We start from the raw sequence: 20,987 nt of genomic DNA, 5'->3' as shown, positions 1-20,987 counted from the left end.
GCACTTTTCAAATATGCTAGTCCCCATTTGGGGCTATTTTGTTTTAGAGTCTCTGTTTAGTATGTACTTACACTAGGAGCAAATGAATCACAAAGGGTGCAATTTTGTAAGTCAAAAAAATCAAGAAATAAATAGGCTCGCAACTAGAAAAGGCCAGAGAGGAGAAATCCCTGGCAATTGTTTTTTAAGCCTCAGCCCAGCTGTGTTTCTTTCCAGCCATTTATGTATCCCACGAGGGCCACGGCTTCAAGTTGGAGGAGAAAAGCACAGGGCCTGAGAGAACAAAGTCGCTGCACAGGGCGAGCTGCTGGGTTTGCCACACCAGGGCCAGGCAGACATCCTGAGTGCCTCAGGAAAGACAGCAAAGCCTTGAAGTCAGAGAGGGGCTGTTTTGAGTGCCGGCGTCATAAGGTCATAAGTGTACTAAGTACACACAAGAACTGTACATTTCAAATATGCTGAGAATTCTGTGAAGAATGACTTTTTAAAATATCAAGTCCCTTAGTTCTGTCACTTTTACTTTCAACTTGTGTATGATGCTACCTATGTTAAGTCAAGTGCTATAGCCACCTACAGACCAAAAAAAAAAAAAAAAAAAAGAGAAGCAGAAAAAAGAAAAGGTGTGCCTTCTTGAACAAATAAAGACGTTTAGATTCTGTATGAGAGGAATACTTGAAAGTGACCTTATTTAGAAACTATTCTGGTCACCTGGGAAATCAACCTAAGATTATAAATTTTTGCTTTCATTCTCTTCTTCAATTTACTGCCCAATTTCAGAGAAATGACAGCATCAACAGCTACTGTTTATGCAGGTGACACAATCTGCTGTGTCACCTTTAGTTTCTTAATGTCTCTGAACCTCAGCTTCCTGATCTTCAAAATGAGTACAGTAATGGCACCTACTTCAAAGGCTTAGTGTGAGATTGAGAGACCATAAGCAACATGTTTAACATATTGCCCAGCGCATGGCAGGAATTTAACAAAACGAAGCTAAAACTATCTGAACATGACAACTCAGAGGTCCGGCTTCAGTGAGCATTTTCTACCACCATCAACCACTCAGGGATGAGTCCAACATGGTCTAGCCCCAACCTGCCCTCTCTAAACTTAGCTGAGACTCACTGGCCTGGGAAGGTGCTAGAGATGGTCAATTTTTCAGACTGAAGGAGCAAGCTGTGTGCATAAATTACATGAAACTGCAATGTACACATACATACATACACACACACACACACACACACATACAGACATATTTTTCAAGCTCCTTTAACCCAGTCCATCTTGGAGCCTGAAACTCCCTAATTCATTCACACTTCAAGGTCCTTTGTTCACTTTAAATGAGCTTAACAGATGATTACATGAACTGGAGAAACATGTGACATGTGCTAATAATAATCACATCAATCATAGATTTGACACCACTTTGTACCAATTAGCATCTGGGCTCTGTAATCACCAAATAATCCTCCCAACCACGGACATTGTAATACAATGTCAGATGTGGACACTGTGCCCATTTGAAGATGGAAGCACTGGGACTCAGAGACTAGGTCAGTGCTCATGGCCACAGAGCTTGTAAGTGGTGTAGCAGGAATTCAAACCCAGTTTTGTCTAGTTCCAGAGCCTACACACACAGCTACATGTTCTGGTACACCATGGTACCTCTGCTTTCATGAGCATTAGTTCTGCACATAAGGTACTAGCACCCACTGTGGTAGATAAGTTAGGAAGGGTCTTAAAGAAATAACACTGAACACAAGTTAAGTGTATGTGGTACACAGCCTCCACAACAGTCCCCAGTGAATCCTACCTCCTGGTATTCATCCCTGTGTGTAGTCCCCTCCCACAGTGTGTCAGAGTTGGGTCATGAAACCAACAGACTATATCAGGAGTGATGGTAAGTCACTTCTGAAACAAGGTTATAAAAAGCATGACAGATTCTGCCTTGTTCTCTTTTGGACCACTTGACTTGGAGGAAGCCAGATGCCTTATCTTGAGCACACTCAGCAGCCCAGTGGAGAGGCCAATGTTGCAAGAAACTGTGGCCTCCTGCCACCAGTCATGTGAGTGACCATGCTGGAAGCATATCTTCCAGCCCCAGTCAAGCCTTCAGATAAACTGCTTCCCTGGTCAACACTTCGACTCAGCCTTGTGAAAGAAAGACCCTTATCCCAAACCACCCACCTAAGCTGCTCCTTAATCCCTGACCCTCAGAAACATTGCAAGGTAATAACGGTTTGTTGTTTTAAGCTGCCCAATTTTGGGATTATTTGTTACACAGCAATGAATAACTAATACAGTGTAAAAATCAGACAGAAGTTAGGGCTTAAAGATAGTACTGGCCAAGGGGAATGAAGGGGGTGTTCACCAAAAGATAACAACAAAAAAAATTTGGTTCATAAGGGTAGACAAAAAGGAAAGGTCAGTTAAAGTGAGAAAAATATTATAACAATATTAGCAAATACTTAAATAGCAGTTCTTGTGTAATCTTCAAAATGCTGTTAATATATTAGCTCACTTAATCCTTACGACAACACTATAAAGCACTGGTAGAGTTATCCCCAATTTACAGATAAGGAAACTGAGGCACAGAAGACAAATAATTTTCAGGGGTCACTCAGCTGGTAAGTGGTGAAGCTGGAGTTCACCCAGGTGATCCAGCTCCAATTTCTGTGCTCTTAACCACTCTACACACATATCAAAAGAGAAACGGGATAAAACAACCACGGTCTTCTAAGTGGGTCAGGGGTCTGAATAAACCCCAGGCTTTTGATCTAGATTATTTCATTATTCTTTTTTCTGTCTTTCTGTCTTTTTAGGGCATATGGATGTTCCCAGGCTAGGGTCAAATCAGTGCTGTAGCCACTGGCCTACACCACAGCCACAGCAACTCAGGATCTGAGCTGTGTTTGCAACCTACACCACAGCTCACGGCAACGCCGGATCCTTAACCCACTGAGCAAGGCCAGGTATCAAACCCACAACATCATGGTTCCTAGTCAGATTGTTTCCACTGTGCCACAACGGGAACTCCCCATTATTATTTTGATAAAGATTATAATAAAGTACATTGATTTCATTCAATCCTTAAAACACTCGCAGGAGAGAGGCAGAGAGATACTATTATCCCCATTCTATGGAGGAGAAAACTGAGGCTGAGAGATATTAAGGAGTTACTAGGGTCCTTGAATTTGAAATCAAATGAGTTTTCTTCAAAATTTAGAGAATTTTTCAACTTTAAGCAAATTTTGATATGTTGAAACTCCCTTGTTTACCTTACCCATTGATATTTGCTTTACCTGTTTACATTTCAGATTCCAAGGGCTAAAAAATAAAGAGAAAGTGCTCCAAAAGAAAAATATGAGATTCATATACCTCTGCCTTTCAACCAGCAGAAAGTACATTTATAACAAACACAATCATAGTAATATTCAAAATCAATTTAAGCAAACAAGAGTGGCATAATTAAAGTCAGAGCTCGGGGCCCTTTTCCAAGAGAGTGAGACAGACTGAAATAACTACGGCTACCCCCACCAAAAATATAATTAAATTAAATATGCATGCCTATTGTTGAGGAATAATCATTATAATAGCCCCCAAAGAAAAATGTGTTTATTTCCAGTCCATTGAAAAAATATATTACTGATTTTTCTTCCCCAACAATATAGCAATTGTGAAACCCACAGAAATGTAACAAAGCTAATGCCAGGGTTAAAATATGAAGGTGCCAGTGACAGAAAACTGGATCGTTTCAGACAAACCTAACAGCCACAGCATCACAGTCATAATTTTCTCTTCCTCCACATGCCATCTGCCCCCTACGCACTTCCATTTCCTCTGAACGGCACGTCTTACACACTTCATGTTATCTAATCACGGGGTGCTTCTTTTTCTGTTTATACTAGGAGTTCTTCGATTTGGGTGGAGGAGGACGAAGTGTGATCTGCACATCGTCTTACAGGAGACTTTAGAAACAATGCCCTCCCCATCCATTGCATTCAGTTCCTTCTCAGGTCGTGTGTGGAGAATGATATTTGCACTACTGAATGTTTCCTCTGCTGTTACTGGCGAGGCAATTAGGCCTTCCAGACCCTCGTGGCCCTGCCGCGCAGGCATGTCTGCAGGCGGTGGCGGCGGCCTCTGGGTAATCAATCCTGTTTCTTGGCAGCGCTGTCAATCAGAAACTCCCCTGAGTGGCACCTATCGACAGTTCTCAGTGTGCTGAGATGTCCCCACACCCTCTCCCCTTTTGGCTTCACAGTAACACAGACTTTGAGCCTACTGTTTTTCCATCGTTGAGTGGAATTTTTTCATTTTTCTCTGCTTGTGTTCTTTCCCCCTGCTTTATCATTTCAAGACGATCATAGAAAATACAGATTCAACACGAATTCCCCAGAGGGCTTCTGGGCATTGGTTTCAATATATATTATTCTGGATTTCACTTCTTTTCCTTCCCCTTACTTTTGACACCTCAAATTCCGTCCTGCCATGCACTACGACACCATCAAAATATCTGTACTTCACCTCCATCTATATTTCTGACCGTATATTTGACTTTTCCTTAGTGCCCATTAAGCCTGAACAAATTATCAACAGGGAACTAAATTATTCTCCCCATGTCCAAAGAGTCCTTAATTTTATTATTACAAAACTATATTTGCAGAGACCTCACATGCTGGATATTTTAGAACCTCTCCAATTTCAAATAATCTGCCCTTCAGACCAGTGGTTACAAGCTTTGGTTTGGAAAATCAGATTGCAGCATGCTGCCAGAAGCCCCTCAAATGAACTTATTTTCAGTAAATTATTGTATTGACATCTTTTTCCTTTGCTCACGCAGAAAACCATCAACACTAGAAAAATGCGTATCGCAATTAGAAATTGCATCCTTATTTTCTGTTAAACCAAAAGGAAACCTTCCTTACTGTTCGGCACACTGCAAACCATGGTCCAGACCCACTTGGGATTTGTAAGTACCTGTGCCCCACCCCACGAGCACCACTGCACAAGCCTACTCCCAGCCCTCAGGGTGCTTGCCCATATACACATAAGTGTACACACACACACACAGTGGCTAGCCCTTATCCATCCTCAAAGTCATACTTAGAGAAGCCCCAGCAGTGATGGCCTGAGGCAGGATTAACCACTTTCCTCATACTGTCCATTTACAAGAAGCACTCAAAGCAACTGGCAATCTGTTATCAGTATCTCAGTATCTTGGCAACTCCCCAGATATACCCAAATGGGAATAGGATTCATTTCTATGAAATCTCTCCATAAAGAGGGAGTTGGTCAGCATGAAAAGTGTCAGTGTATGAGTAGCCTTTAAATGAGAAACTGGAAGAGTTTCCGACGATTACGTTTAGGGACATTTGAGCTACAACATTTGCTAAAATGTTGAATAAACAATAGCATTAACACAGCTAAAAAATGAAAAAATAGATCAACTAGAAACTGAAGACAGCCTGAAGAAAAGGGGGCATAGTAAGAACAACTGACACTTATGATCACAAGTCATGAGCCATCTCCATGTTCAGCACCGGACATACATTCTCTTTCATAATCCCGACAATGGACCTGAGATGGGTCCTCTTGTCAGACACACTTCCCAGATGAAGAAGCTGGGAAGCACAGTGAGGTTGTTCACCCAGCCAAGAAGTAGTGGAGCCAGGACTCGAACCCCACATCATGTGACTCCAGAGCCCCAGTTTTTAATCACTTTGTTATTCTCTGTGGTCAGCACTGCCCAGAGGAGAGGGTTATAATGCCCCTGGATTCCAAACTCTCTTAAACGCTCTTTGCTCTGACTCTGTAGCCACCAAATAACATAACTCAACATCTTAACAACAGGGAGAGTTTTGTGAGTCCTACGAGAGTAGTTTTTCCTTGTATAACGATGAATTGGCAGCATGCTGCCTACCTCAGCCTCCTGAACATTCAGTTACTAAGAGCCAGGCCCCTCGAATACCAGGACCAGATAGAGGAATGCTCCAGCTGCATGTAGCCCTCCTTGGTACAAAATCTCCACCATTGCAAACTTCCATCTCTTACTTTTTGTTTTCCATAGACACCACTCCTCAATCTGTCTTTATCTTTGGGGAAATGGCAAATGCAAACTCTCTCAGTTTGAGAGCTTCATCCTCCATCATTTTAATTATATGGGCTCATTTTGTCTCCTCTCCATATAAACGTTTTCTTTAAAACTTTTAAGACTCCCCATTATCAATCCTCCTTGAAACTGGTTGATAAATATATACCATTTCTATTAGTATCACCACACTCTCAGCCTCTCTTTGTCTAATTTCTGGGGTATAGCAAGAAGAAATAAATTATATTTGAGGCAGTCCCTTTATCACCATGCTAACAAAATCCTTCGTGTGCGTATATACCCACACACACACATATATATGTTGTTCTTATATATATTATATATAGCATCTACATATAAAATACATTTTTATCTATCTGTTCTTTTCTTCTTCATTCTCATTCTAATGTTTTGTTTTGTTTTGTTTTGTTTTTAGGGCTGCACCCAAGGCATAAGGAAGTTCCCAGGGTAGGGGTCAAATCAGGGCCACAGCCACAGCCACAGCAACACGAGATCTGAGTCTCATCTGCAACCTACACCACAGCTTGCGGCAACAGTGGACCCTTAACCCACTGAGCTAGGCCAGGTATCAAACCCACACTTCATGGACACTAGTCAGGTTCTTAACCCACTGAGCCACAATCAATGAGAACTCCTTTTCTTTCTTTCTCTCTTTTTTTTTTTTTTTTTTTTTTTGGGCTGTTCCATGACATATGCAGTTCCTAGGCCAGAGATGAGACCTAAGCCGCTCTTGTGACATAAGTTGCAGCTGTGGGCAATGCCAGATCCCTAGCCCACTGTGCTGAGTCAGGGATTCAACCTGTGTCCCAGCACTCCCAAGATGTCACCAATCCCATTGCCCCACAGTGGGAATTTATCTGTCTTATCTAAGGAAAAAATTCTACCAAGCACTGAGCTTTTATCATGTCCTGGGAAGGTCATGCCCCAGAGGTCTGTCCTGTCCATACCCCTTCTAAGGACCCATCTACGCACACATGACCTGATTCCAAAGGGATGGTCTGTGAACCAAGGGGCACCAACCTTAAGGCTTGCAAACACTTATCAGAGCCTGATGTGAAAAAGTAAATTTGGCTGATTAGAGTCCTCTCTTGGCAATTTGACTCAGAAACACTGGGAGATGGAGTTAGCCAGCTGGTGCTGAGGGTAAAAGGGAGGGCATGAGGTAGGCATGAGGTTGGGCTCGGGCCAGGACAGGCTGTGAATACACCGACATTGTGAAGGGGCAGAAAGTCACAGTTGTCTAAAGAGGGTCAAGAAACTGCTTGGAATGGAGAATACAGGACTGGAGTAAACACCTGTGGAAAAGCATGTGCCAAAGAGTGCTGACTTTTATGATTATAAACATAGTGGAGAAAGAATGAGGGATGCCTGGGGCTTAAGAGGAGGAAGGAAAGCGCACCGAAGCATCTAGGGAGGTTAGAAATGAGCAAATGACTGTCCCAATCAGAAGTGCAATGTGGACTCCTCTCACTTTGCTTTATGCACCTGTGTGTCAGGCTTCTTTGAAAAAAAAAAAAAAAGGCAAAGAATGGTGCCCTCTCTAACACACATAATGCCCTAAATTCTTACTTAGGACACACTTGCCCCATAGGACAGTCAAGCTCTCACCAGTCAACTAAAGTAAGAAAGACTCTTTCCTTTCAGGTACAGACACAGATTTTGTTCTGATGACAAGATTCACGTAGCTGATCACATACCAAAGGAAAGACAGTGATAGTGCTGTAATGGTCTGTAAGGCTTTTTTGTTTGTCTGCTTTGGTTTCTTTGGCTGCACCCATGGTGTACGGAAGTTCCCAGACAGGGATCAGACCCATGGCACAGCAGTGACAGTGCTGGATCCATAACCTGCTGGACCACTGAGGAACTCCTATAACTTTTATTAGTGTGAGCAGAAGAAACAGAAGCCTACCATCCACCCCATTTTTCCAGACGTGGCCTGCAGTTACCACACTACAATTACTGCCAGTCACAAACCTCCTGTCACTGTCCACGCACTGTGCACAGTGCTCAGCCCACTCCTGAGGCTCTCCAATTTCATAACAACCTAGATCCCAGAGTAGGTATGAAACTCTTCCATAGACTCTCCAGCTTACAAAAAGCTTCCCTTTTCCTGAAAAGCAAACACTTTCCTATTATGGGTGCTTACACTAGCCTTTTCACCATTTTTTTCTGAATCCTCAAGTTTCCCTGGGGAAACTGGACATGGAAGGGGGTTACTGAAAAACCAAGTCAGAATTTAAATTAAAGCTCATTTTCCAGGCCCTGCAGAGTATACAAAAATGTTTCCTTGCCTTAGCTGAGCTGAGTACAATGGTGAAAATGTTACTTGGCATGTGCCCAGCAGCTCTCATTATTTTACAATTATACCCAAAGTCAAAGATCCATGTTGGCATTTAAAGCCTTCAGAGTTGGTGAGTGTTTAAAATGGTTTGTGTCTGCTTTCTGCAAAAGTTAAAGTGTAGAGAAGACAGGTCTGTTTAACACAGCAACAAGTTACAGGAAAGAGTTACATAGGTACTTACTATTTATAACCCATGGCCAAATCCACAAAATACTTTCTTCTCTGTCGATAGACATTGTCTTTAAATCCCTTAAACAGAAAAGAGATTAAGTTATTTAACAGAGTGCCCAAAAAATTAGCTGCAGAAGACCTAAAAGAAAATCACTGTGATATTTATTGAGTGTCCAATTCAAATGTAAATTTTTTCCTTGGATGACGACCTTGAGGACACAGGCAGAAGCAAACTGTTCTTACAGTAAAACTCATTAAATTTGGACCATCCCAATTTGGGATGTATAGGAATTCAGACTAAAGTTAACCTTTCCATGAAGCAGGCAGAATGGCTAATTAAGCAAATTGATGTTGTGTACAGTATCCTTTGGTTTTCTCTATCATTTACACAATTGATCTTACAAATTAATCTTATCTGTTCATTAAAACAGGTCCCTTTAACATGGTTATTCAGTAGTTAACACAAATTTAATATCTTCGTGTAAATGAATAATAAATATACATGTATTAAATTTCTATCATTCAGGGGAGTTCCTGTTGTGGCTCAGTGGTAACAAACCCAACTAGTATTCATGAGAATGAGGGTTCAATCCCTGGCCCTGCTCAGCGGGTTAATGATCTGGTGTTGCCATGACCTATGGTACATAGGCCAGCAGCTGCAGCTCTGATTCAACCCCTAGCATGAGAATTTCCATATGCCGTGTATGTGCAGCCTTAAAAAAAAAAAAAAAAAAAAAAGGCAAAAAATTCTAGGATTCAGAATAATCATCAAATCTCCAAATTAGGATGAATTAAGGAGGTTTTGCTGTATGTTAGGAATACAAGAGGCACATAGGCTCAGGATAACAGGCTAGTTCCCTTCCCCTCTGAGTTCCTATAGTTCTGACTAGTCTTCATCCAACTTCAAGATTTTACCCATCTCAAGCATTTGGGAAATTAAACATCCTATCTGTCATTCTTCAATCAAGTGGATTCCTTCTGAAAGGACTTTCTGGTTTACTCAAAAACTTCTACTGCTGTCAACAGACTTTCCATTTTCCTTTCCTTCAGGCACTTTCAGAAGATCATTTCCTTCCAGGGTAGTTTCTTCAAATGGCTGGAAGCCCAGCAGGAATTGTTTCAATTTAACTTCTTACCTCTACAACCCCTGCAGCCCCAAAGGGAAACCAGGATGCTCGGGCCACTCTAAGAAGAAAGGCCAGGCAAAGAAACAGGCTACTGGGGTTGTGGGCTCTGGGAGGAGAACTGGGACAGGCCCACAAAGGCTGGTCACTCTGTGTCAACTCACTTATGCAAGGGGGGCTGTTGAAGAGGAACCTCAACTCAGAGTATAGCATTCCGTTCTTTCCTCTGGCTGAAGGAGAACTGGCCTTCAGGTCAGAAATCTGCATAGGACCAGACGCTGAATGGAAATGAGGAACTTCCACTGGCAACAGCTTTTCTCTTAGGAATGACACGAGGGTCACTAACAGAGGGAGAGCACTAGTGCCCTGAGGTCACCCAAATGCCCTGCAGAAATGAAGTGCCCCCCTGCCCCGCCACCTCCTGAAGTTAGCACTCTCTTTCTTCTGTTGGGCATTGAGAGTTTTTAAACTGGAGTTCATAGGCAGGCTTGTGGAAACTTCAAATGTGTATACAAAATTTTATGACCATAGTTACCACCTTCACAAATGGGTCTATGACCCAAGAAAAGGTCCTGTGCCATAGAGGGTAGTCATGGTCATGCTAGAAAACATGGGTTTCAATACTCACTATCACACCAAGCAACCTGGGATGGTAAGAATGAAGAGTTCCAAACACTTTTATTACTCAAAAAGAAAGCAGGTCATGACAAAAGGAAGAGTGAAAAGCATAGCATCTGTCCCCTGGTTCCTGCCAAAGTAGTAATGGCATGGTAACATCCCCCATGGTAACGGCATCATAATTTGCTGGGCTTCCCAAAGAATCTTGACTGTCTCTTCTTGGCAAGTACCCAGTCATTTTCCAGGCATGCAAGAGAGTGATTTACTCATCCTGCCTCACTAGCCTAGTGCTATGGTGATTACACAAGTGTTATGGGACATTCAGAGCCTCCAGGACTGAACTGTGCACTGGCAAAACAGAACACCAGCGATTACAGAGACACAGCATTTCTTGGTCATCCATTCTGAACTGAAACCAGGGATAAGGGTACTAGATAAAATACAGGACACCCATGAAACATTTGGGGCATACTTACATTTTTAAAAATGTATTGTGTATATGAAATGCAAATTTAACTGGGCATCTGATATTTTTATTCGCCAAATCTGGAAATCCTAGCACTCAGAGAGTATCTTCTGCACATCACTCTTGCTCTCTCAATTTAAATCAAGAGGAATTGAAGACCCAGCCAGCAACAATAGTGCACAGCTGAATGTACACGGGCACACATAGCTATCCCCAATAGGTCAACCCTGGTGGAATACGGGAATCATTTGCAGAGCTTTAAATAATACTCCAAACCTGGACGCACTCCCAGAGGTTCTGATTTAAGCACTCTGAGTTGAGACCCTGGCATGAGTATATTTTTTAATTCCCCACAGATTATTTGGATGGAAAGCTAGGTCTGAGAATCTCTGAGCTAGGACATTACTTCTCAAACTTTAGAAATCATCAGAATTTCCAGCAAATCCTTTTAAATGCAAATTCCAAGGCCCATCCCTGGAAGTTCTGACTTGGAACACTTCAAATGAGTCTCCAGGTACTGCATTTTAACAAGCACTGTATTAAAGGGGGGTGGGGTGAAGCAACACTTTGAAAGACCCTCCCAGTCTAGATCCTTGCTACTAATACTGTGGCCTCCAGATCTCCAGTATAAGCCTCAACTGGGAGATTGCTAGAAATGCAGACTCTCAGGCCTCTCAAGTGCATTTTGAAAAGATCCTCCTTTGAAAAGATCTTCCAAGTGATTTGTTTGTCCATTTAAATTTGAGATGGGTTGACCTACACATTTAACCCTTTCTAGGGAGCCTCAGCAGCCTGACTCATATGCTAAGTCCCTTCTGTGGGGCTCAGTACAAGAGCACCCTCCTAACATAATAACCCCTGCCTTGGGACCAGGATTATTCCCAGGCACAGCAATTCCTTATACAACTTTTTTCATCTTCATCAAATAATAATCTTTTTTAAAAAATACCAATTTACCAATATCAAATTTTATGTAATGAATATTTGGTGTACTTATGAAAGAAATGTATGTGGCAGAAAAGTATGATGAGTGAGATAGAAGATTGTTAAGTACTTGCAATTATTTCAAGTGGCTGCACAGAAAATAAGAGAAGGTATCATAAGGTGGGTATAATTGGGAGTACTGGAACAAATTTAAGCACAGGAAAATCTATGCTGGGTATTAGAATAAATTTTTTCACAGCAAGGTCAGTGGTTCCTGTGGTTGTTCTGACCCCCTTTTCTCCAGGATGAGTAATTTCCAAACTAGACTAAGGGGAGCATTTGGAAAGAGGAGGTTAGCAAGAAATCCTTTACTGTCTAGGCATTGATCTGGATGATTTAATACAGCATTTCCTTTCCTGGAATTAAGCACTCACTCTTGCCAAAATGCTTTCCCGTTGTTCTATTAACTAGGCTTTGCAAACACCCCTTTGAGGTCAATAAGAATTTTATTTCCACTTTTTGCATAAAGAATTTGAGTTGCAGAAGTAGAGGGACTTGCCCAAGGTCATCCTGCAAATTAACAGCTGGTATCTAGACCATCCGGTTACTTGATAATCTCTTAAATCAGGCTTCTGTGCTAATTCTCTCTTCTGAGGTAGAAAGGGGAAAATAAATAGATGAATATTAAGTCACTTTTGACTATTTTTCTAAATTTCAGGAGCCTTATATGTGAACTACTGTGAATTATTCTGAAATTTTAGGCTATGTTGGCACTCTCTTTGAGTGAATTCAGCTTTTTGGAGTTTCTGCTGTGGCTCACAGGGATCAATGGCATCTCTGCAGTGCCAGGACACAGGTTTGATCCCTCATCCAGTACAGTGGGTTAAAGGATCTGGCATTGGTAGGTCACACCTGTGTCTTGGATTTGATCCCTGGCCCAGGAACTCCAAGTGCCAGGGGGAGGCAAAAAAAAAAAAAAAAAAGAGGATTCAGCTTTTTAAGTCATGCAACTGAATTATTTGTTTGAATGGTCTGCTGCAACTTGGCCTGAATTTATATATTATGCCAATTGACTGGTTTGACTGAAAAATTCCCTTTTGTTGAAGCTGCTGTTGTTTCCGTTAAAGCAGTGGTTTTCAAACTGAAGTCTGGGCTTGTTAAAACAAACCCCTAGGGGATGCTCATGCAGCTGGTCCTGGGGACCACACTTAAGAGAACCATTCCATACAGTCTCACTATCAGATTTCCAGATTTCCTCCATCTAAATAAAATGAATATTTGAAAACCACTGCCCTCAGACCACAAAAGGCTCCTAGAAGCATGACCCATCTGCTTGGGTTTCACCCTTTAATCTGCCCATTTTTAGACAAGAGGCACCAGGGGAAAAAGCTGCTTGTAGCAAATGAGTACATTGTTTGCTTCTCCCAGACTATAAACTGTACTTAATTCTGAGCATAAAGAAGTTCCAGACCTCTTGCGTTAAATAAAAACTGATGTAAACAGGGAAAAAGCGAATAATGGGAAATGCTTACTATATATTGTATTTCTTTAAAGGTGGTCATTTTTACTGGAGTAGAGGAGAGATGGTGGTAAATAGATTCAGTGTAGATGTGGAAAAAGATGCATCTTCCATTACAGTCTTATTCATTCCGCCTGCCTTTCCATCAAGACTGAAGTCCACCACATCCCTCTACTCCCAACTACCTCCAGTCAAGGAAAATAGCCCCAAAAATGCCTAGTCCTCTCTAGTTTCCCAAAGGAGGATCAATTTTAGTGCATCATTTTTCCAAGGGTCACCATCTGCAAGTATATTTCGAGCTAATTCTATGGAAATATTCTCCAAGGTTTATACTCTCCTCCTCTATCCAACACTTTTAAAAAGTGAAGGCTAGATGGATATGCCATCCTTCTAACCTTCCTCCAGCCAAAGCATGTGGACCGGGAAGCTTTATCATTTAAAAGCTGCTCTCAGTCATGGGGAAGAAATAATAAACTGCTCCACAATAAAGCACTACAGCACAGAAAATGGCACACTGGCGGAGCTGGCAGAGCACGAGTAGAATAGATTTTACTAGACACTTACTGGGTGATCAGCGTCCAGCTCAGAGCCATACATGAGAACTCTGTGAGAACACTTGTCTAACTCGGAGATCTTCCGGGGGAACCAGGGCACATCCTCCAGCTCTGTTGAAAACACAGTGCAGGTTCAAAAATATTAGCTCATAGATTGTGTTTTCCCCCTTGCAGCATTTGTCAGATTGCAAGATTACCCGACAAGCAAAAACTGGCCTTGCCTTCTTCCTCTGTCCAAATGTTCTCTGGCGGATTCAGCGTCACAATTGTGGTTTGAAATTTCAGTGACTGAATGAGCTCATTAAATTCCGTTTTGCCACACTCACAGTCCACGAAGATTTCAACCTCCGAACTTCTTCGCCGGGATTTCCTGGACTCAATGTGAACCATATTGACATGTTTTTCCTGTGAAAATATAGCATCTCTAAATCACCTTCGGGGCACAGTAAAAGAGATGCCATGGCATGTTCTTCACGTTCTTGTTCAACTCATAACCAAGTGCCCACAAAAGAGTAAAAGGCACTCTCCTCACTGTTTAGTTGACTAAAATATGGAAATGTTGGAGTTCCCACTGTGGCTCAAGTGGTAATGAACAGACTGGTATCTATTGGACGTGGGTTTGATCCCTGGCCCTGCTCAGCAGGTTAAGGATCCAGCATTACCATGAGCTGTGGTGTAGATCTCAAATGAGGCTCGCATCTGGTGTTCCTGCGGCTGTGACTTAAGCTGGCTGCTGCAGTTCCAATTTGACCTCTAGCCTGGGAACTTGCATATGCTGCAGGTGTGGCCCTAAAAAAAAAAAAGAAGAAGAAAAGAAAAGAAAGAAAATTTTCCACTGTTTCTATTAATAAGAAAAGTGACGATGTGTAGGTTTTCCTGTCTCATTTTTAATGGGGGGGGGGGGCATTAAGGTACATAAAGGGCCCTATAAAATGTATGATAATTATGAACATTATCATTTTTCAGAGCAGTCCACATCCCACTGGTGATATGCATGAGTTCTTGGGGTGTGTGTGTGGGGGGGGGGGTTCATCATCATATAATCCACAGATTGATCGATTGATTTACTTTTGTATGTTTTCAAAAAAAAAATACAATTCAAACCCCAGACTTTATAGTAGTGTAACATTTCTTTCTGAAATAAAGTTTTAAAATAATAAGATAATCTTAGGAAAAGTAATTAATTGTATGAATAGCAGACATATAAGACAGAAACTGGGAAGGTAATATGAAAATGACTGAAGTTTAGGAAACACTAGCCAAAGTATGGCCCACATGGGGGGCAGGGGGAGGCGAGAAAAGTAGCCAGGTGAAAAAAAAAAAACAACAAGAAGAAGAAAACAAATTCCTAAATGGAACCACTTAGCAACTGGTATCTTTCAGCAACTTCTGGCCTAACTTCACGCAAGGATGTGTTGCTGCAACTATCATGATGGATTTCGGGGGTAAAAGTCTCCTTACACGGTTTTCGAAGGAGGGCAGCAATTTAATACTTAAACTTATTCTGGGCTTTCCTCACCTCCCCCTCAACCAGGCTCTTTCTTAAGGTTTCAAACTACCCATTTGGCCTAGGAAAGGGCTAAAGGTAAAGAGAGAGCTAGGCCTAGCCCAAGTTTAAGGAGAGTGATTCATCTTTACAAAAGACACATTAAGTTCATGAAACAATGAGGCTTAAGGGAATGCTGAATGTCTATAAGAATATACCTCATTTTATGAAATAAATGTGCTCTAGGACATGTGCACAATTCAAATGCTAACAAATCTAATCAGGCTGCAGGTTCTTGATATTTAAAGATATCTTCCGTGACTTCTTTGGCATTTGCATCTCCAGGTGTGGGGCTCATACTTTTGATTCCTGACTTCCTCACCTGGTAGCAGTCTGTGGCATTACTAATAGACTGACTCTGAATTCATAAAACACGGTTCCCACAAATCTGCTTATTTCATTGTTTGACAGAAGAACTCCTCTTGTAAAGCCTCACAAAGTTTGGCTTCTTTGAAACTTCAACACACTATCCAGAAATGAATTCAGTAATATTTCACAACAGATGATAGGTTTGTAACCCAGCATGAGGCATTTTTAAAATTAGGTAGTGATATTTTACATTCACCTGAAAGAGCTTCAGTGCTTTGACCAATCCACCAACTTCATTTTTGAGGGAGAATACAACTGCAGTCTTGCCGCTCTCGGTAGCAGTGTCACTTTTTCCGCTTCCCTTGTTGCCTTTTTTATCATCATTTTTGCCAGAGTTACTTTTATTTAGCTTCAAGAAGGTAGAAACACACACACAAATATTAGGATTTCAGAGTTCTCTAAAACTAGCTTTTTTGCCCCAGAGTCTATTCATACATTGGAAGCCCCAGCAATCATATAAACTCTAGGAGAAGTTGCCAAAGTCACTCATATCTTCGTACCATAAGTATTGGTCTAATTTGCTCAGGAACACTGTTTACAATGCTCTAAAATATCAGCCAGTGGTTGAAATTAAAAGGGAATCATATTTGCTTCACTTTAATAGCAACAAAAATCTGCCCACCATAAAGTAAAAAGTCTCAAGGATGAGTAAGTCCCACCTTTCTTTCTAGGTTTATTTTACAGTATGAAATGTGATCTGTTAGCCTAGTTAAACCACATGGAAGCTATAATGATTCCTAAACATAACAAAAATAAGACCAAACATATTTTTCACAATAATAATTTTTGTTTTGATTAAATATTAAAAACAATATATTCATTTTGTTTTGAAATATGTCAGGACATGTACTGAAATTGATAACCTTACTTTCTGCAATTAGATCCACACTGTCAATGTGAATCTATCTGCAGAAGTTCAGCACAAAGAAGTGTGTTCAATTAGGGTCATCTGTGTCAGCAGGTGATCTCTAAAAAGCGGCTATCAAAATTCAGCAATTAAAAAATGTAAAGGAAGGAAGGAAGGGAGGATTAGCTCATCGTTTGAGGAGCTAAGCTAGAATCTGAAGAACTGAAAAAGATTAACACTTCATTGACCATTCAAGACACTATAATACCTAAGTAATGACTATTAGTGCTACTGGTTAAAGAAAAAAATGATAGATTTCGGAAACTCAGATCACATTGTCAGAAATACACAATAAAAAAGCTGGAAACTTTTGACAGACAGCAAATTTAGGGGATGTACTTCTTCGTGTTCTTTGTATGCAAATGAAGAATTGGGCAAACAGAACTTTCTCCCTGGCAGATAGTGATACAGTGCAGTCACACCAATCTATTATTTCCTCATGAAACTGAGATATGTACATTTGACATGGAACTTAGTGATTGGTGTCTTGCCATGTGTTCCTCTCATTTCTCTACTAGCTCTATTTTCACATATTAATATTGCCGAATTCACTAGATTCATATATCATAAAAATAAATATTTTATAATTTATGATGAGAGAAAGAAGAGGTTTATACAGGCATTGGCATTTGACAGTATATTTACTCATTAAAAGCTCAGAGGTCCTAATACTCTTAACATCTGCCAAAGATCATATATTTCAACAGCATTTTTTACGTGAAAGGGTTATTGTACATTAATCATAACCCTTGAGTTTTCTTCATTTTCCTTCTAGCAGTTCATTACAATTTCAGAATTCTTCATTGTAATATCTCATTCAAATATTCATGATATTTAAATGTTAGAAAATCTATTTATGTTTTTAAACTCATTTTCGTAAATTGATTTAAATAGTTCTCCAAAACTTGCCCTGATTACTTTTCAACACTTTTTAGCAGTAATAAGATACCAGTACAATACAACCCTCTGGCACATATTTGGAGCTACAATATTAAAACAGATTTTTCTATAGTACAGATTGAATTGTAATTGGTTGATAAACTCTGGTACTACAGTAATGAATTAACATTTAATATTTTTAATAACTAGAAATATGAATATGTTTATTTCACTGTCTTTTTTATTCAATCCTATGACTATACCCCAAATGAGGATCTAAAATCCTGCAAAATATTACTTGTTCATTGTTATTATTTAAACGAAAACTGCCTTAAATATTGAAACAAGAGGTGTATTGCTTTCATTACCCCATCAATTAAACTGAAAAGAAATGGAGTAATGAGGAACACAGGAAGACTTTTGAAAGGAATCTGATCTTTCTTTTACTGCAATAACCAGCACCTGTAGACAGAAATAGAAAATATTACTTTGTGGTTAAATACCAGTCTTTGCAGATGGAAGGGGGCATAGAAAACACAAAAATCTTGCAGGAACCATTGAAATATATTTAATTTTTCTCCTTGCTCCTACTCATAACAAATAGCCTTTCAAAATTCTACACACTTTTTTTGGTTCTTGATGTAAGACGCTGGGCCATACAACCTCTCATTCTTAATGTTCGGAAACTACATTCAACTTATAAACTTTGAGGAAAGAAAGTTTAGCAAGCAGGGATCAGTACACCCGCTTTACTTTATGGAGAGAGAAGGAAGAGTTAAGGCATACAGGAGGGAGGCAGGATAGACAGAAAGAGGAAGGAGTTGAAGGGTGTGTGTATTTACGGCAGGTGTTCATATGGCAAGGGTAAGACTACTGCTACCCTAGAAAACTCTCCTCTGGAGAGTGCCAGCTACTCAATACTCACTGTTAAGCTGCCAAGCAGCTGATGCTCTTCAGGCACTGCTGAATCCAGAGAAAGCCCTCTCCTTGCCCAGTATTTACTAGAAAACATCATCATTGCCGGCTGCATGGATCCCGATGTAATTTTCTTTCTCTGCAGCAGGGGGGACTAGAGGGGCAATATGAGCACGCAGAGATAGAGAGAGCAGAGGCTTGCAAGCAGTGGACCTCTTGGGGCGCTGTCCAGAACCCTGGTGCTGAAGAAAAAGCAATGCAAATCCTCCTCTCTCCAGGCTCCTTTATATGAATGACTGGGGACTGATGCAAGACTGATTAGAAAGAAACTCATTTCTGGCTGCTGATGGCCACAGTCAGATTACAGACCTGAAGCCTGGGGTTATCTGTGTTCGTGGTTCGAATTGTTTCATAAGTCGAGTAGCAGCTTAGGCGTGGGTGGTGGAGAACAATACATAACAGGGTTTTATTTGTAAAAGAAAATATCTATCCCCTGACGTTAGTTCTCATCTCTCAAACCTGCTCCTGGCAAGTTAACCTCAGCCTGGGGTTGACTATAAATGCAAAGTTTTCCAAAAGGAGGAAAATAACTTAAGAAAGATCAACACTGCAGAATCCCTAAGCCATTTTACTTTCATAAACTTCTTCTGATCTGATGTGTTAGGACTGTGTGCATGTACTTGTGTGTCTGTAATGGCGTTCATAAAAGGCACTCCTTCCCAACCATGTGATGCCACTGTGCAATGATGTGCAGCCCTCATATTGTACAGGAGATGTGGGGCTGTGATTTATCCACATGTAGATATGGTTGAGACACTAACCCTAGAATCTTCCTCACTAAGCAGGAAAGAAAAGGAAACCAAATGCCTATATATCAGTCATTCCTTTGATAACTTGAAACTACAATAAGTCAAAAAAGTCAAACAACACTTACACTGCAGTAACAATTATTTTCCCTTAACATATGAAGAAACTGAGGCACAAAGAATTTAGACAACTTGCCAAAGGTTTACACAATTAAAGAGTGGCTGAGGCAGGATTTAAGCTCAGGCAGGCTGGCTCCAATATCCATGCTCTCAACTATTACATTTTAAAGCCCCTTGAGTATTCCAAACAAGGAAACAAAAGTAGGCTCAACAAACCACACACAGATTATTTCAGCTAGAACAGGGTTTAAGATGTGTAATTCAACAAATATTTGTTAAGCACTCACTTTATGTTATGTATTGAGCCTGAGTCCTGGGGATGCAAAGATAAATGAGATATAATGCCTAGCCTCAAGCAAATCATAGACTAGCCAAAAGAAATACACATGCAAATAAACAAGTGAAACAAAATACACCGACTTTTCTACAGAAGACATTAGAAGCACAAGGGACAAAGTGCTCAATATTACCTTAGGGTAGTCAAGAGAGGCTTCTAGGGGGTATTGCCTGAGCTGAATATTTAAAAGTGAATTTGTATGGAGCTCCTGTTGTGGTTCAGCAGGTTAAGAACCCAACAAGTATCCATGAGGATGTGGGTTCAATCCCTGGCCTTGCTCACTGGGTTAAGGATTGGGTGTTGCTGTGGCTATGGATAGGCCAGCAGCTGCAGCCCTGATTCGACCCGTAGCCTGGGAACTTCCATATGCTGTGGGTGCGGCCCTACAAAACAAAACAAAAAAGAAAAAAAAAGTGAATTTGGGTTTAATTGTAATGGAATGGGAGATAATTCCTGGGAGAAAGAACAATATAAGAAAATATGAAGAGGAAGCTCCCTTGTGGCACAGCACAAGGATCTGGTATTGCTGCAGCTGTGGTACAGGCCACAACTGTGGCATGGGTTTGATTCCTGGCCCGGGAACCTCCACATACTGCAGGTGCAGCCAAAAAAGAAAAAAAAAAAAGAAAATATATAGAGAACTGTTGTTGCTCAACAAGGATGGAGTATGAATTTGCGGTAAGGGCACCAGTGAAAGATAAGGCTGAAAGCAAAAGTAAGGTCCAAATCTTGATAAACCTTGAATGGCATTCAGTGGGCTTTTCCCTTTATCACTTTATCCTGTAGAGGAAAGAGATCAATTGGAAGGGCTTTATGCAAGGTGATAGCATAAACATATTGGTATTTTAGAAAGGTAGCAGCTTGGAGGGGGACTTTAAGACTGAAGGCATAAACCACTTAGGACTTGAAATAGTCTCACCAGGAGATGAGGAGTTGGATTATGGCAAAAGATCAGGCATGTAATAAAAAGAACAAAAGATGTTAAGGGGTGAAATCCATAGGACAACATCTCTATTTGGATGTGGAAGCAGATAAAAAGGTGCCAGAATTAACTCCCAAGTTTCTCCCTTGGGGGACTGGGTAAATTAGTGTCATTCATTGAACTAGACCACACATAAATAAATATTAGCAATTTTTAAAAACTCTTAAAAGTTAGATCTTATACATATTGCATGTGAATGTCAAGTGAAGCTCTCCAATAAGGATTTGAGTATATAGATTTTAAACCTGAAATGAGACCTAAGCTGGATATAGAAATTTAGGAATCATCAAATAACTGAAT

At 40.7% G+C, this 20,987-nt stretch overlaps 1 protein-coding gene across 1 annotated transcript in view; it reads right to left on the bottom strand.

Moving 5' to 3' along the window:
* TPH2 (tryptophan hydroxylase 2) overlaps nt 1-19,259 on the bottom strand; it is a 97,316-nt gene extending 78,057 nt beyond the window's left edge. The window contains exons 1-5 of the mRNA XM_047788533.1: nt 18,453-19,259; nt 15,938-16,090; nt 14,048-14,231; nt 13,837-13,937; nt 8,632-8,699 (exon numbers count right to left, since the gene is read on the bottom strand). Coding sequence (XP_047644489.1) covers nt 8,632-8,699; nt 13,837-13,937; nt 14,048-14,231; nt 15,938-16,090; nt 18,453-18,557 — 611 coding nt within the window. The 5' untranslated portion in view covers nt 18,558-19,259. The remainder of the gene's footprint in view (nt 1-8,631; nt 8,700-13,836; nt 13,938-14,047; nt 14,232-15,937; nt 16,091-18,452) is intronic.
* Nucleotides 19,260-20,987: the final 1,728 nt, after the last annotated feature.

This window comes from Phacochoerus africanus, chromosome 7 (assembly GCF_016906955.1).
Source record: "Phacochoerus africanus isolate WHEZ1 chromosome 7, ROS_Pafr_v1, whole genome shotgun sequence".
In the NCBI taxonomy this organism is placed as follows: domain Eukaryota; kingdom Metazoa; phylum Chordata; class Mammalia; order Artiodactyla; family Suidae; genus Phacochoerus; species Phacochoerus africanus.
Note: the sequence above shows the minus strand (reverse complement) of the source record. Positions and strands in the feature narration are given on the sequence as shown.